Genomic DNA, 17,155 nt, shown 5'->3' with positions numbered 1-17,155 from the left:
GAAACCATGGGAGACAGCAAAGATAGGTTAGGCTCTTCAGCAGCCAAGGTCAAAAGCAGACAGGATTCCTGCTTCCAAAGGGAAGAGGACCCATCATGAATCAGACAAGTCTGGTAGAGAATGAAGCCTGCTCTTAAGCTGTAAGAGTTACAGTGTAAAAAATGTTTGTAGTATGATAGCTTTTGAAAGTATGAAAACTAGACCTTAATGGAACCATTCATCCATCCAACAAACCTTTACTGATTACCTACAACATGCCAGACTTGTGCTAGGACTAGGAATGATTAAAATATGAGTATTCTAAACAAACAAAAAGTTTACAAAAAGACTTATTCCAATGACCATACCATATGCTCACAGAGCCTCATTTATTCTTGCCGTTGGTATTGATGCTAATGACAAGTATAATGGATAACAACTGGTACTTGACATAAATTATCTCATGCAATCTTCCAAATTACCCCATAAAGGATTGATTACTAGGTCTATCCTACAGATACTGGGGCACAGAGATATTTTCCAATGAAGACAAAGTGGGGTAAACGAACACTATAGTTCCCTTAGCTACTATGCTGTGCTCCCACAGAGCCATTCATCACTATCACTCCATGTTTTGTGTCTGTGCCTTAAACACACACACACACACACACTCACAACCTTACTAGAGCAAATATGTATGACAAATACTTGTCCAAAAAATTCACTTTCAAAATGTTAGCTCCTTAAGCTATATATTAATTTACCTATTAACCCTATGAAGATGCACTAACTTTCCCCCTCCCCCATACAGATTTCTAGTAGCTTAAACTACCAAAAATAAACGTATGGTTCCTTAACTTTACATCATCCTGTGGATTCTAGGATCCTGAATGCACATTATGCTGCTCTAGTCCTATCTCTACTGTGATTTTCTGGGCACTGAGCACCTGGACCATTCCACTGACTCACTCCAAAAGGAGAAAATAGCACCTTGCTCAGAAATGTCATTTGCCAAAGTTAGATTTGTTTTCACCCTGATTCACTATTGGCATAAACAATATGCTGATCACTATAAGAAAAACCAACCCAGAAGCTGTCAGAATTTAAAATCGAAACCAAAAGTTTGATATTTTGGATTGTACAATATGCCATTAGGTTCTGTTTTGTGTCTCATTTGCTGTAGCTGAAAATGGGCATTAACACTACTTGCTACCTCCTTACAGAGTTTTCCTCAAGGATAAAAATAATATTAATTAAGGTCTTTTAATCCCTTGCTTTAAATGTACATAGGCAATCAACATAAAGTATGCTTTTTAGTGGCACAGTATGTTATTCACACTTGCTGATAATTAGCATTTTTCTCGTCAAAAAAAAACAAACAAACACTGTTCCCAAGGTATTTCCATCTCAGGAATAACCAACAAGAAAAATAATTCACTAACATTTTATGAATGTTTCTATTCCTAAAATGAATCACTGCTAAAGTAAGGTCAAATATGTTGATCAAGGCTATTGTCATGGGACAGCATTGCCTTCCTGCTAAGAAATGAAATTGGAGGTTCACATATTTGCTTCGTTAGTGGCTCCCACGGACCTGTCATCAGGCGGAATTCATTAGCAGAATAAACATACAGTCTTCAGTTTGCTCATTTTTCTGTTCTGCTGTCAACATTAACCAATGTTGTCCTTGTTGGATTTGAAGTAGGCCTAAAGAAAATGTCTTCTCTGAGTTAGAATGCAGTTGGTAATACTTTGGTGGGCAGCAAGGGTAGGTCCGGCTCTTCCCCTTCCTGCCCTCCATGAGAGGCTTAGTGCTTCTTGTTGGGTCTAAATTCACTGCCCTGTCTATACAAAGATGACATGGAGCTGAAAATGCGTGGGAAGATGCCTGGCCCTGTGCAGGATTCTGCCACAACACCTGCTCATTTCTGCTTTACAATGACTGCCCGCACCATTGCATCCCAACTTTATAGTTGAGGGCGGTAGCACAGTCCACAGTCAGCAGGGTTCCTAGGGCAGCATTTCCTCAATTCCTTCAAGCACTGCCTTCCTTTTAGCCTCCAGGAATAGTATCTGGCCACAAGAAAATGAATTATAGGCAAAGGTTGAGTTTTAACTCTCAACTCCCCTGACTTCTGAATCTCCGGTGAGTCTCTTTTCTAACTTACTTTGATCTACTATTTTGCCCCAAATTTGATGCAATCTGGTACTTATTGCTTGCATGCCAAGCAAGGGTGTAGATTTCAATGATTTGGCATCAAGAACATGGTGGTTGAGGAGCTGTGGGTCTCTAGAAGGAGATGGAAAAACTGAGCAACAACCAGCTTCCTCTATTGGTAGGTGAGACCAAGCTCCATGGAGAAAAACTACATGAGATTTAAAACATTTGAAAATCTGTGTCAGAATATGCACAGATTTTATGACTAAGAATAAAAGCCTTTTGTGATTAAAATAAAATGATGAGCCAACCTAATGGCTTCAAGTGAACAATATTTAATAAAGAGTTCAGAAAAACCTTTTTACATCCTTGCAAAAAACACCTTATTTCCTCCCCCACAATACTGCCATGACAACTGCTATGAGGCGGGGACAGTAGGAACTAGGTAGAAAGGTAAAATTCTGTTATGAGATGTGCACAGAGCCTCACAGATGCACTCCATCAGGATGAAAAATGTGCTGCTGCTGCGGCTCCCACCATCCCAGGTGCTGGGAATGAGGGTGAGTCCATATCTCACTGGTCATCGTTCTGAAATGTGGAGGTGGGTATAACTTGTTGAACCACCGGAATTTTAATTTCAGCTGATCTTTATGGTTACCTATTGATTTTTCTACTCATGTCAAATCTTCTCATTTGTTCTTTGGTCTTGAAAGGAAAACAGGAAAAGGAAAAAGGGGTAATTCTAATAGGTGCTGCATTGAGGAGAGCTAAGGAACAGAGCAGATTCAGATGATATGTAGCCGCCATTGTAGTAGTTGCCAAGGCCAAGATAAAACTAAGCTTTTCACACTGGAGCTACACACTGGAAAGGGGAGATTTTATTCTGATTCAAAACCTAGGCTGTAGCCTTACACACTGAAGTCCCAGTGCCCTGCCTTTTCAAGGACCTCATTATTCCTTTTGCTGTCTCATCTCACCTGAATAAGTCTTGAATGCTACAGGAAGTGATGAGGATGTAATGTCTGATACTTTGGGGTTCCTTTCACTATCTCCTCTAATTTGTCACATATTTGCATGATATGTTGGGTAGCCTGTATAATAGCCCCTGAAAGTTGTTCATGTCCTAATTTGTGAAGAATATTACCTTACATAGTAAATGGGATGTTGCAGGGGTGATTAAGTTAAAGGTTTCAAGATAGAGCGGTCATCCGGATTACCCACTGGGCCCAGGGCCATCACAGCAGGCCTTGACAAGGGAAGAAAAGGCAAAGACAAAATCAGAAGTTGAAGAGATGCACTTTGAAGGTGGAGAAAGGAGCCAGGAGCTAAGGAATATAAGTGGCCTCTGGAACTGGGAAAAGGAAGGTAAATTAATTCCTACCCTGAAGTCTTCAGGGGGAACATGGCCCTGACAATACCTTGATTTTAGACTTCAGACTCCGGAACTGTAAGAGAATAAATGTGTGTTGTTTTAAGGCACTAATTCCATGGTAGTTTGTTGCAATATAAGAAACTAAGGGTTCTTACTGAACCCCTTTTAAATCATCTCTTGTTTTGAAATAGGACCACAGAAGGTCCTGCTGAAGCCCACAGGAAACATCTGGTGGAGGCTGCAGTCCCAGGCAAGTGTGTGCTGGTGTTTGTGGTTAGGAATGATCCTGTGCTTTTCTGGACTGAGAGACCCAGGTCTCCTGATTTGCAGAATTGTTCATGTTCTATTTCATAAAACTTGCTATTCTGTATTGAAAAGTCTAGACCTTTTGGATAAATTATATTTGAGTGACATCAAAACCTTAATCTTCTTCCTTGGAAACAAAAGATAAGCCATTATTGAGTGGGAAGCGAGACCATGAGTTTCCCAACACCCACTTTCTGTTTGAGTCCCTTTACACTTCATTTATTTTCTCTTCATTAAAACTAATCTTATATGCTTTCCATCAAGATGAACACCCTCTGGAATTGGACTAATACTTCTGGATTTTCAGCCTTTTCAGTAAATACAAGGTGATACAGAAGCACTCGTGCATGAAGAGGTAGAAATACGGAGTCATGGCGAGTCAAAAAGGTTTATGTTCATCAAATGCCTCAAGGGAATGCATTGCTGGTTCTTGAGTTGAGAGAGAGAAGGCACATGCATTAAAGTCAGATTATTTACATGATTGATTTTTATAATAAGTTTGCTGCTCTGGTCTCAGGCCAATGACAAACAAAACCCAGTGGCATAAAAAACAAGTTTAAAGTGGAAACTAATTTCAAAGAAATGGGAAAGAGGGTATTTTATTAGCATATGTTCTTCAGGGAGAAGCTTGCTTTTCTTACATAAGAGCTCCTTAAACCAAATGGTCTTTCCAGTACATAATAGTACAAACTCATCATGAAGAACACTGCAACAGAGTCCCTTCTGGGATACTTTCCTGAAAGGTAGTAATTACAAATGCAAAAAACTTCTCTTGTTAATAAGACTAGCACTTGCCTTTACATTTAAACCTGTTAGATTGAAAAATACTTCTCCATAAGAGTCCATAAAAAGTCAAATTAACTGTACCATACCTTGTTAGTTTTTATGTGGATACTCAGCCAGGATTGAAAATTATAGATTAAAGTTGACCTTTTTCACACTTCAACTCAAGAGACATCAGTTGTCACCATTATAATATTTAGAGCTGACAATCTTACAAGAATTACTATATATTAGTGCAGGCATCCTTTACGATTATAGTAAATAGGTTATAAGGTTTTTAAAAAATGTTTCCCAACAAATTTCTCAAAGATTGACTCAAAATATTATAAAGAATTTTTCTCCAAATACAGTAAGCATGATCATGAAATGCAAACAAGGAGACAATTTGCTTCTATTATTAGGCGATCCTGCTATTCTGTATAAAAAGTCTAGACTTTTACTTTGAACTGTATCCAGCTCTGGAGGACTTCAAGAAGATGTAGTCAAAAAAAAAAAAAAAAAAAAAAAAAGGAGATGTAGTCATGCGGTAGAGGGTTTAAATGCCAGCCATAATTACAACTGGGAATCAGAAAACGAAATCTAGGAGAAAGAATGAGAACCATCCTGGAATTAGGAGGCTGACTCGTGGTGATGGTTTTCAAGTACCAGAAGCCTTATGAAACAGGAAATTATAGCTATCTCATTTTCTCTTTCAATCAAGGACAGACCGAGAAGCTTCCTATACAGCTTGGAACGAGCTGAGTCAATTGCAAGAAGGACTTTGACCTCATGAAATGGTTTTGTTTTGTTTTGGATGGTTCAGCAGCAAAACAGTCAGGCCAGGTGAGCGGGTGCTGGAATCGAAATGGGAAGGAGTCCCCTCCCTGGTGTCCCAGGGGCGGGGGGTCCGCCTCATGCCACTGAGTTCCCCCCTTGCCCTACTGCTGTGTCCTTGCTTTTTTGCCCCTCAATCTTCTAGTCCCACTTTCTAAACTGTTAGGATCCAGACGACAGACGAGACAGCTAAACACCCTCACCTGATTGCATTTCAGAGCTTAATGAATGATTCGGATTCTTAGAAAGAAGAGCCAAATTTTTTTCATGACTGCTGTGAAGGGAGATTACACAATATTTCTTCAGGGGCCTTTACAAGTACGTGCTGCACAGTGTAAATTGGAAAAACTGTGCAGATTTCTCATGAGGGCTGGACCAGATGGCCCGTGCGAGCGCTCTCAGAGACGTCCCTCGCTGTCGATTCCAAGGGAAACAGAAAAAATCATTGCTGGGCTTCTGTTTCGGTTTTCAATCTGAGTAACTGAAAATCAACCTGCAAGGAGGATTTTTAAATGTACTTTGATTCTGAGTCTCAGGAGCAAGGTTTCAAAGTAATCTCTGAAAGCGGTGCCGAATGCCTGAATGAGCATTTGTGATCCAGGATTGATGCATTGCACTGTCCGATCATTGTGCCCATGATTTCGTAGATCTCTTCCTGAGAAACCTGTTCTTTACCCATTGTTATGCTAAGCACACTGTCATCTAAAAGTTAAGTTATGGCCAGAATGTGTACAAGTAAAAAGCTATTGGGGGGGATACTTCAGGGTCCTCACAGCTCTGCAGGAGGTGAAGAAAACTGTTCTGGCTCTCTCAGTGCACAGCATGGCTGTGCTGTTTCTAGAGATAAAAGCTAAATTCCAAACTGTGCATATATATCGGATGGAAATTGTCTCTTCTAGAAGCATTAATACACTTTGCTTCTTTCCTGTGTTGAAAAAAATGAGGCATAATCAAGAAGTTGCAATGTAGAAACTAAAGGAGTACAGCGAATCATGCTCATGATATCAGGAGACCTCAGTTTGGCATTGACCCTCCCATCTGCTCAGGGGAGCAGCTCTGGCCAAGGAACTGGCCTTTTCTCTGTAAACCTACGTGACTGAACTAGGTGGCATCTGAAGTTCCCTCCCTGTGGATGCCACTGCTCACTCATTCATTACTAGTGATTGCACAGGATTTAGTCAATCATTCTCAATACTGAAATGGAAATTTTGAAGACTTTTCCCTTAAATTCCTCAATCTCTATCACTCTATTTCCTAATACTGAAAAGAGTGGAAAACTGGTGACGGTGATGTTTATTAAGTACACAATATGATTAATTTGCAACATCAAACCATTTTTTATGTCTATAACTATCATAATGGCTGTAAAATTCTTGTAGGAAAAGTACGAATTGATGCTTGTGAATTCAATTCTTCTCAAAAGGGGTTTCTCTCCTAAAAGGAGTTTTGAGTAATACTCAAGGAAACCAAGAGTCATATGTTTTAATCAGATTCTCTGGTCTCAAACTTCATACTATTCATGAATTAATATACTAATAATAGATAATGAACTTGATAAAATGAATTTTAAAAATCAGTCAAATTTATTCATCTGATTTTCCTTTTGAATCTAATGCTATTTTCTCCTCCTCTCAGAACATTTCTCAAGTTAACTCAAGTTGAAATGTTTGCAGAAAATTTTTAAGAAGGACACCTATTAAAATGAGGCACTTCTAAAGGGGGTTATTAGGTAGATTCGGGATCAAGGATTCCACCTGAAACAACCCAATTAAAGATTGCAGCTAGAAGAGGCGCTGCTTCTGGAAACACTGGATAGATGCCTTCCCTTGCACATGTACACACACACACACACACACACACACACACAGCCATGGAACTAGAACTGCTTTTGCCTGACAACTTCCAGGAGGCTCCCTCCCTCCTACCATTTTCTCACCATCCCATGGATGCCAGACTTCTGACTGGTGCTTTGCAGAGGTGGAATAAACTCCACGAGGTTGAGTTAGCAACTAATTTTCAGGAAGGTTCCTCCCCATTCTCAGCATTTTGCTTTGAGGAAGAGAGGAAAGCCCACACCCATGATGGGAGTCAGTGGGAATGACAACTGAACTCTTTACCAAAAAAGAGGGGGGGGGGGGTGGCATTAAGTAACCAAGCTGCTCTCTTCTCTTCTTCTCTGGACTGACATCAAGTATTTCTATTTGAAACACAGCCCCAGAGCTGGCTCTTCTCCTCTTCCACTTCAGCCCACCTATTGCCTCCCACTTTTCCCTATACGGAGGCTCGCATGCGCGCGCACACACACACACACACACACACACACACACACACACACGGTGCCTTTTACGTAATGGGCTGGCAAGACTGATCTCACTTCAATTGCTTTGATTCAAAGTCTGCCCACCATTCGTGGGAGGTAAAGAACAGTGGATGAGACCTGTGCTTTAATAAAGAGGCTGGGAAAGGAATGGCATGGGACACTGCTCTGTGTCTTTTCTAGGTGGTCTTGATTCTACATAGAAAAATAGGGAGTGCTCCAGAATTCAACACAAATTCTCTTATTTCAAATGTAAAATATGGAATGGGAGGTGAGACCATGAATTTCCTTTTGGGAGCAACTGCCAGTTTAAACCTCTCTTAAAAGAATTGTGTAACCAGCACCCTGATCAAAAATCCATAGAGGTTCCACCATTGCTGATATTTACCTTCTGTCTAAATTGCTTACCCTGACCTCCAAGGCACCATCATCTAATCCCTCTTTAATTCTACAATATGTTCTCTCACCACTTGCCCCCACAAACCCTCCACCCTATTCCATGACTTCTCACCACTCCACGCAGTCTTTGGGACATGCTGTTTCCCCGGATGAAATCTGTTGTCCTCCTCCTCTCTGCGCATCTTGGTATTTCTTCCTCCTCAATACCAAGCTCCATTACTCACCTTTCACTCTCCCTGACTCCGGCAGCCCTGGTGAATGAGGTCTTCTCAAACTACAGCAAGATTTATTCTTTGTATCACATAACATATGCAGCCCTTTGTGTAGAAAACTAATCAGGCTAAACTATAAATATTCCAGAAAGGACTCTCATTCTCTGTATCTTCAGCACTTAAAGTGTCCCACACGTGCAGTCATTTTCCAAGTAGCTATTATGTGCTAGGTGCCAGGTTACAGAGGTAAATAAAATCCAGACCTCATGCTACTCACAGACTAATGGGGAAGACACAGATGCAGATATATGATCCCAGCACCATGCAATCAATCATTTCAATAACAGAAGTACTAAGAACCAAATGCAGCAAAGACAGTAAAGAGTAATGCTATATGGGAGGGAGCCAAGGGTTTCATATATAATAGAAGATTATACTAGAGTTGGGTCTTAGAGGATGCACAGGAGTTTGCCTGACTTGTCAAGAGAAGTATCAGCATTCCAGGACAGAAGGACCAGTGTGAAAAATTATACAGAGACATAAAACAAACACACACACACAGATACACACGAAGGTTTGGGATACTGTGAGCAGCCTTTACCTCAAGGATAAAGTTGGAGGTAAAATGAGAAAACAAAGAATAGCAAGTGGAAAGCATGATGGAAATCAGACCATGAAGGACGTCAGATGCCTATTAATTAGTTTGAATTTATCTTCTGAGCTATTAAATGACATGGAAAAAATTTGGAAATAATGTTATAATCTCATGGTTTCTAATGCATTCTAGAAGTAACAATGACACCAACCTGTTTGTCGCTCAGTGGATGAATTTTTTATTTTTTTATTTTTTTAATATATTTTATTGATTTTTTTTAGAGAGAGGAAGGGAGAGAGAGCGAGCTAGAAACATCAGAGAGAGTCATTTATCAGCTGCCTCTTGCACACCCCCCCCACCACTGGGGATGTGCCCGCAACCAAGGTACATGCCCTTGACCGGAATCGAAGCCAGGACCCTTCAGTCTGCAGGCTGACGCTCTATCCACTGAGCCAAACCAGTTTCGGCAGTGGATGAATTTTTTAAAAACACTGTGGAACATCCACACTATAGAAGACTACTTAGCAATGAAAAGACATGAATTATTGATACACACAACAATTAGGATGGGTCTCAAAAGTGTTATGCTAAGTGGGGGGGAAAGGCTAGTAATTCCAAAATATTAAAAAATCGTATGATTCCGTTTATATAATGTTTTTGAAACAACAAAATTAGAGATGGATCACGAATTAGTGGTTGCCAAGGGTTAGGGACTGGGGAGGAGTACATGGCTATGGCTGGAAAGGGGTAGTTTGAAGGAGTCTTGTAATAATGGAACAATTCTGCTTCTTCCTGGTGGTGGTAGTTACACACTTACACAGGTGATGAAACTGTAGACATCTAAACACACTCACACATGAGTATATATGTAACTGGTATAATCTGAATAAATTTGTGGACTGTACTAATGTCAATTTACTAGTTTTGATGTTGTACTGTAGTTACATAAGATATGACCACTAGAAAAAACTGGATTAAAGGTATAAAGAAATTGTGATTGGGTATGTGTGTGTGTATGTGTATTCCTATGAATCTATAATTATTTTTAAAACTTTTAAATCACTAAAGTGGTCATGTGATTGACCTAAAAAACTGGAAACAGAAGTTTTTTTAGTGGAATTTAGATTATTGCTCTAACAATACTCCTCCTGGCAAAGAATCCTCTTAAGAATTTTAGCGTGTCTTATGTAACTATACAGCACAAGACTATATTTACGTGAACTCATGTGTTACAGAGAAAATGTTTCTCAATGAAAATGCATCCATCAATATTTAAATTGCTCTGGAGCTAAAGTAACAATGATAGAAATGATAGAATTGGAGGTAGTTCATCAGTACAAATATGCTCAATTCTGAATGACAAAAGCACTGAGACGATGTCAAATCTAGTAGCTGAATCATTCTAAAACCTTATAAAAATGATACCAACAACCAAACAAGCAAAAATAACCAAGCCAATCTGGCTTAGCTTCGGTTCTGAGTGATTTGGCTTTCTTAAGATGAAAGGCTCATGTATGTGTCTACATCTATCACATATGGCTGCAGATTGTACATCAAACTCCAGCATGGTCTAATGAAGTCTGAGATTAAAAACACACAAAATTAGCATAAAGAAATGCTCATGCAATACCAAAGCACAAGTGTAAACACTCTAAGTAATATAATAAATAGTTCTGTTATTTACATATAGGATAGTCCCAGGATAAACATAATGTGGAATCTTGTTCATTGGGCTGACAGTATCATTTGAGTAGCAAATTGTTCTCGTGGATTATTTTTTCATCCTTATCCTTGAAACAATAGCTAATTTTATGCAAGATTCTTGCACAAGGATGGTATGGATCTAATAGTAGCTTTGAGCATTTTATTCTTGCAGAATGCAGATGCTTCACACAAGTGTATATTATTTCTAAAATCCAAGTTCATGAGTTCTTGATTAATGAATGGTAATAACAGATGATGATATGAGTTGGGCTTTTAAAATTCTAATGCATTATAAGAACAGAAGGCATTCTATTTCTTTATCAGGGTTATAGATAAGTCCTCAATGGCAAGGCAGCACCTTACAGCATGATGGGAACCTAAAAGAAGTCCCTGGGGTGGCAAAAACAGGTGGCAGATATGGACACAATTACCTGTGCTCCAAGATGTAGTCATAGTCCTGAAACTAAAGCAGAGATGATAGCCTCAAAACGGTTAAACTAAGTTTGCCCAGGCATGACTATCACCCTCCAAAACACATCCATAATGGGAATGTCTTACAATAGATTATTATTGTTTGTTTGTTTTCCCAACCTGAATGTAAGCCCCAAACCTTGCCTGGTTTTTACACCTTTGTGCATCCAGTTCCAATAAGGTTCCTAGTGCAGAATAGGTGCAATTAAGTATTTGTTGACTAAATGAAAATCTCTTTACTCTATAACACTGCTTTTGGACAATTTTTGAGTGGTAGACACTTTTCAAATTCTGATGAAAGCTAAGAACCCTCTCCTAAAAAAAATATACGCAAAAAGATAATAATTTTTTATCTTCTAGGGTTTGTGGATCCAGATGAAGCTATGCCTAATGCAATAATTTTCAAGGATAAAAATATTATTATTGTTATTTAATCCTCACCCAAGGATATGTTTAGAGAGAGAGAAAGAAAGAGGAGAAACATTGATCAGTTTCCTTTGTATGTGCCCTGAAAGAGAATCAATCGAACTTGCATCCTGGGTATGTGACCTGATCAGGAATCAAACCTTAGACCTTTTTGGTGTATAGGATGACATTCCAACCAATTGAGCCACCTGGCCAGGGCAAGGATAAAAGTATTATTATAAACACAATTAGACACTGACTTTCCATTCTAGTTCCTTCAGACATTTTTCTGATCACTTATGTAAGCTAATTCCCTCCCCAACTCTATGGCATTGTACTTTATGTTCTGCTATTTGTTATCATCAATCAATAGTCCACACATGGATATTATATTTTAGTGACATCAATGTCAAAGTAAAAAAGTTAACTGTGCTAATAAAACTATTCCTTTCATGGTTTTTAAAGTGTACAGTTAGCTTCTTTCTCCTCGCACATCTGTCTCTCTAACACTAAAAAAAATTTAGTGTACATTTGGCATAATTTCATGATTCTTTCCCTAAGGTCACTCTGAGTAAAATTTGAAAAGGGAGAGGGGTTAAATCATACTCACACACAAAACCACCTGCCTGTCACAGACAGGAAGGCTCAGAATAAGAGGGGGAGTGGAGACCAGGTATCTTATCCAGTCACCATAAACAACAAATAGCATATTGAATTCAGAGTATCCTGAAGACCACAAGTGGCTACCTTTTTGCCAGAAAAGAGCAGGTTTTAGTTACCAGTAATGAGAGATGCCCACGTGAATCTTACTTGCACACCTTTTGGTAAAGAGAGGCAATTATCATCCCATCTGAGCTGAGCAACTATTATCAGAAAACCCTTAATAGAAATCTCCTGTGTCTGAAAGCCAGCATAAGACCAATCTCTTCCAATACAGTGATCCCCAAGCAACTAGGAAATTCTGCCACCAGAGAGGAAGGGTTTTTATTTCTTCTAGTTTCCAAAAAGGAAGCTCACAGTGCTGCTGACATGCTGGAGACCACAATTCAAATCACCTCTCTGATCTGCCTTAACCCTGAGTGTCCCGTCCTAGGGGCCCTGCAGAGGAAAGCAGCAAGCAGCCCATCTTCACCTCAGCCACTGAGTCGGGTGCAGAGCAGTGCTGTGTCCACGGGGCAGGGATTGGGTGTGTGCCACAGAAGCAGCAATAGAAAGTTCCAGTGCAGCCAAAACCGGTTAGGCTCAGTGGTAGAGCATCGGTCTGCGGACTGAAAGGTCCCAGGTTCGATTCCGGTAAAGGGCATGTACATTGGTTGCGGGCACATCCCCAGTCCAGAGTGTGCAAGAGGCAGCTGGTCGATGTTTCTCTCTCATCAACGTTTCTGGCTCTCTATCTCTCTCCCTTCCTCTCTGTAAAAAAATCAATAAAATATATATATATTTTTTTTAAAAAAAGTGCCAGTGCACTCAAGACTGCAGTCTCAGTTAGCAGACCGTCACTGTGGGCTCCACTCTCCATCATGGAATATCAGGAAACCAGAGATACCCTGCTGACACATAAGGAGCGGCCTGGAGTCAGGCTGCTTGCATTATGCTGAGGTCATAGGGATGGTGTATAACGCCCTGACCCCTAACCTCACTCACAGCTTGCTTCCTTAATGCCTCAGAAATATATCAAAACAACACACCTGAAGTTTGTTGTTTTTTGGTTTTTGTGCAATAAGAAGCTTTCCTGTAACTTTGCAAAGAAACTTTTTTAAGGACAAGTTTTACAGAAATTGGTTTAAATGCTTATTTCAAAAATCCCACCTGGGATACAATCATGGGTGTGCACTATTTTAATTGCATCACATTCCTTCTATCCTAGAACCTGGTTCCTAAGAAAGAGGCTGGACAGTTAAATGTAAATCATTGACAAAATCATATTTGCACGTTAGGGTGACCGAAGCCTTTGGAACATGCATTAATAGCTTTTCTCTTCAACATTTGCAAACATCCTTCGAGATTAGAAACACAGTAGTTTTAGAGCAATAAGTCAGGTAAGTTCAGTGCAAAGCAAAGGCAGGAGACATATAACTGAATAATGCCATTTTCTACTTCTCAAATTTAAGTCATTTCCTATTTAAGAGAGCATCAACTATCACCAAGGCGATTTTCAACTATGGAAAACTACAGAGGAAGAGTGACCTTAAATTTTTATGAGGAAACTAGTAGTATTACAACTGACTTTTTCTCCATCCTTCACAACTGCATCTACATTTTATGTCAAGCAGCAGTTTAGATTGAAATGTCAGTGCTCCATCTCATTTGCAACAAAACTTCCTCAAAAGCTGGTGTAGCATTTGTTGCCGGATCCTTCAAGAGATAAACGAGTACTAGATGGGAAACTATTTTTAATCGTATAATCACAGAAACGACAGTCTGTACCCTAAACTAGGACAACCACATGCTGCTGAAAAGCTACCCTGATCTCAACCACATGCTGCCCAAAGCTACCCAGTTCCCAGCAGTTGTGTCATTCTCTGCAGACTAGATTGCATACAGTTCCTAAGGTGTACTTAACACTTCAGGATATAGAAAATGGGCTGCATTTAAAATATATATATATATATATATATATATATATATATATATATATATATATATCCTATGCACACACACCACAATTTGGGCTTCCTACCCTCGTAAGGAGCTATATCAAAGACACCTGAGAATGCTAAATTAGGTGACCCACCAATAAGTCAGTCACACTTTGCAATCTGATGAACCGTCTCCACTGCACCTGTACGGACCACAGCACACCCCCCGAAAGAGGAACGCTCCCATCCATACCTATATTTCATGCCAGTCTGCTTGGCGGTGGACTCTTTGAGAGAAATGTGGTGCTGAGGGGTGAAGGTCCCCAGGCTGCGCGCGATGATAGCGACCGTGCGGAACTTGGCCCGGGCTGCGTTCACATTGGGGGCGTTGGAGCTCTGCTTGCTCAGAAGTCGGTCCTCACCATTCCGGCTCTTCAGATTGTGCTCTGTGCAGGCTATGGAGACTTGCATCGCTTCTCCGGGCGGCGCACGGTCGGTCCCTCTCAGAACCCCCGACCCCAGGCAGTCAGGAGAGGTTGAGTAGCTGGGAGGGTCTCTGCGCGTCTCTTAACCCCTCCTGGGCCCCCTTCCTGGGGATGCCGGCAGGGGGGTCCTGGCGGCAGACTCGGGAGCGGGGAGCGGACGGAGCGGCTGCAGTGCAGGACAGAGCCCGGAGCCCTCAGAAGTAAACAGCCAGCCCCAAAGTTGTCACAGCTGGAGCGCGGATCGAGCTCTCCGATCCTCCCGGGGAGGAATCTCCGCTGCTTTAAACAGCCAAACCCATGCAGCCGGGAGGCTTCCGCAGCCGCCTGGAGCTGAGCGTGCCTGCTGCCTGCACGCAGCCCGGCCGGAAGCCCGTCCGCCGTGTCCGTGTCCGAATGCGGGCTCGCTCGCCTCTGGGCGCTGGGTCAAATCCACGCAGGCATTCCGCAGCGTGCGCTGCCCGCGCCCTCTGGACCGCAGGCAGGATGCTCGAGCAGCGCGCTGAGCATCGCGAGCAGCGGCTAATCCTAATCCGATCCCCGGGGGCCGGCGGTCTCCATCCGCGCAGACGGTCTGCTTCCTCCCTGCCCCGCTCTGGGATGTCCTGGGGGGGGGGGGGGGGGGGGGGAGTGCTCCTCAAGACCCCTCCCCACTCATGGTCAGGCAGAAGCTTGGGTGGCTGAGCCCACGGGAGCCCTGGTTTGCCGCGGTGCGGAGGAGCAGGCAGTTGGCTCCCTTAAAGAGCTCCTGCCTTTGTGTGCAGCGGGAAGGCGAGGATCACTTTCACAGGCTCCTCGTGCGGTAACAGAATCCCGAAGGCTGGTCCTAAAAGGGGGGAAGAGGGGATCTGCCCAGATTCAACCCAATTCCTGCTGCAGCACAACAGTTGGAACTGGGGGAAGGCAGAGTGTGTGTGTGTGGGGGGGGGGGGGGGAGGGGGGGGCGCTTCCGCCAAGATCACGCCAGTGAATTAACAGGGAAATGCTCTGACCCGCTGGCCGGCTTGGGAAAACACAGCCGAAAATCCCTATTCGCCTTGCCAGCATTCATTTCCCCTTTGCATTATTTCTTAAACAGGTAAGTTTGAAGTTTCCTGAAAAGCCACAGTGCAGACTTTTTGGAGTCAAAACATCGAACTCGCTGCAAAATCTATTCTGGCTCCCAAAGGAGGGTCAAGAGAGAGAGGGAGGCCGAAACCGGTTTGGCTCAGTGGATAGAGCGTCGGTCTGCGGACTGAAAGGTCCCAGGTTCGATTCCGGTCAAGGGCATGTACATTAGTTGCGGGCACATCCCCGGCAGGGGGTGTGCAAGAGGCAGCTGGTCGATGTTTCTCTCTCATCGACATTTCTAGCTCTCTATCTCTCTTCCTTCCTCTCTGTAAAAAATCAATAAAATATATTTAAAAAAAAAAAGAGAGAGAGAGAGAGAGAGAGAGAGAGAGAGAGAGAGAGAGGGAGGGAGGAGGCAGCAAGCTGGCACTCACCCACACCCCAAAGGGGCCTGCACTGGGCAAGCAGCAGGTCCACAGGACCACCCAGAAGGGCCCAGGCCTGGTGTCTGGAAGCATGCGCACTACCCCCTGGTCATCTGTGGCCAGCTGAACAAGCCTATCCCCAAATCAGGGGCCAGCAGCAGGATGTGAGGCAGGAGCATCGCCAGGGGCAGTGTCAGGTGCAGAGCAACTGCTCCATAAATGCAGTTGCATCAAACTAAGCACCAACGGGGGCCCATAACCGTTTATCTCTTCGTTCGAAGAGCATGGAAGCCGGGCTCCCTGTGTAAATGTATTTACAACAAAATTGTGGCTTCTGCAGAATCGGTTTTCTAAGCATGGCTCCCAACAGACGCCGCTGTCAAGCAAAAAGGAACAGGGTTCAAATCAACAATATTTGTGAGCCCCATCTCTGCACTAGGCAGCAAAGAGAAATATGGAGACAAAAATGAAACACTGCCCTTCTCCCCAAGGTACTGGCAATCTGGGTGGAGAGGACAAAGCATCCCATCTTTTAAAAAAAAAAAATTAAATTCTTTATTGTTTGAAGTATTACATATGTCCCTTTTCCCCCTTGACCTCTCAGAGGGGCTCATTAATGAAGTCGGTTTTTGAATGAGTTGTGCAGACACTAAAACACCCTGGGGTTTAGCAGGGGAATGATTATAGGGAACTGGAGAAAGTCTCATTTCTAGATTTCCCACAGCTCTATTGAGAACCTATTAAGGATCTGACTTTGCTACTGAGGTGCAAAGATGACTTACAGAGGCTGGACCTCAGGGAGTTCATGGATGTCAGGCAGTCCTGAGAGAGGGGCAGGGCTTTGCCTGGGGTGTGAATTTGATTAGCAGGGGAGGAGGGAGGCTGTCTCCCAGGGGGTGGCAGCTGTAGGGAGAACACAACTCTGGCAGTGTCTGTATGATAAAAAACAGCAAGCCTGACCAGGTCTTCCCAGCCAAATGAAGTTGTAAGAATTGAATTTTCAAGTGGAACCTGTGCCTGCTTTGAATTCTATTCCAGGTATGAATTTTAACATTTTATAACCTGCAGATAAGGTTTAAATCTCATTGTGAAATCTCATTTTTTA

General features: G+C 42.2%; 1 protein-coding gene across 1 annotated transcript in view; it reads right to left on the bottom strand.

The window, feature by feature from the left end:
- The window catches only part of KCNAB1 (potassium voltage-gated channel subfamily A regulatory beta subunit 1), a 203,153-nt gene extending 187,696 nt beyond the window's left edge, over window positions 1-15,457 (bottom strand). The window contains exon 1 of the mRNA XM_084873863.1: window positions 14,347-15,457. Within this exon, the coding sequence (XP_084729989.1) occupies window positions 14,347-14,564 (218 nt within the window). The 5' untranslated portion in view covers window positions 14,565-15,457. The remainder of the gene's footprint in view (window positions 1-14,346) is intronic.
- Window positions 15,458-17,155: the final 1,698 nt, after the last annotated feature.

Source organism: Pipistrellus hanaki (assembly GCF_964339955.1).
Source record: "Pipistrellus hanaki genome assembly, chromosome: 2".
Lineage (NCBI taxonomy): Eukaryota > Metazoa > Chordata > Mammalia > Chiroptera > Vespertilionidae > Pipistrellus > Pipistrellus hanaki.
This window is presented reverse-complemented; position numbering and strand designations above follow the sequence as displayed.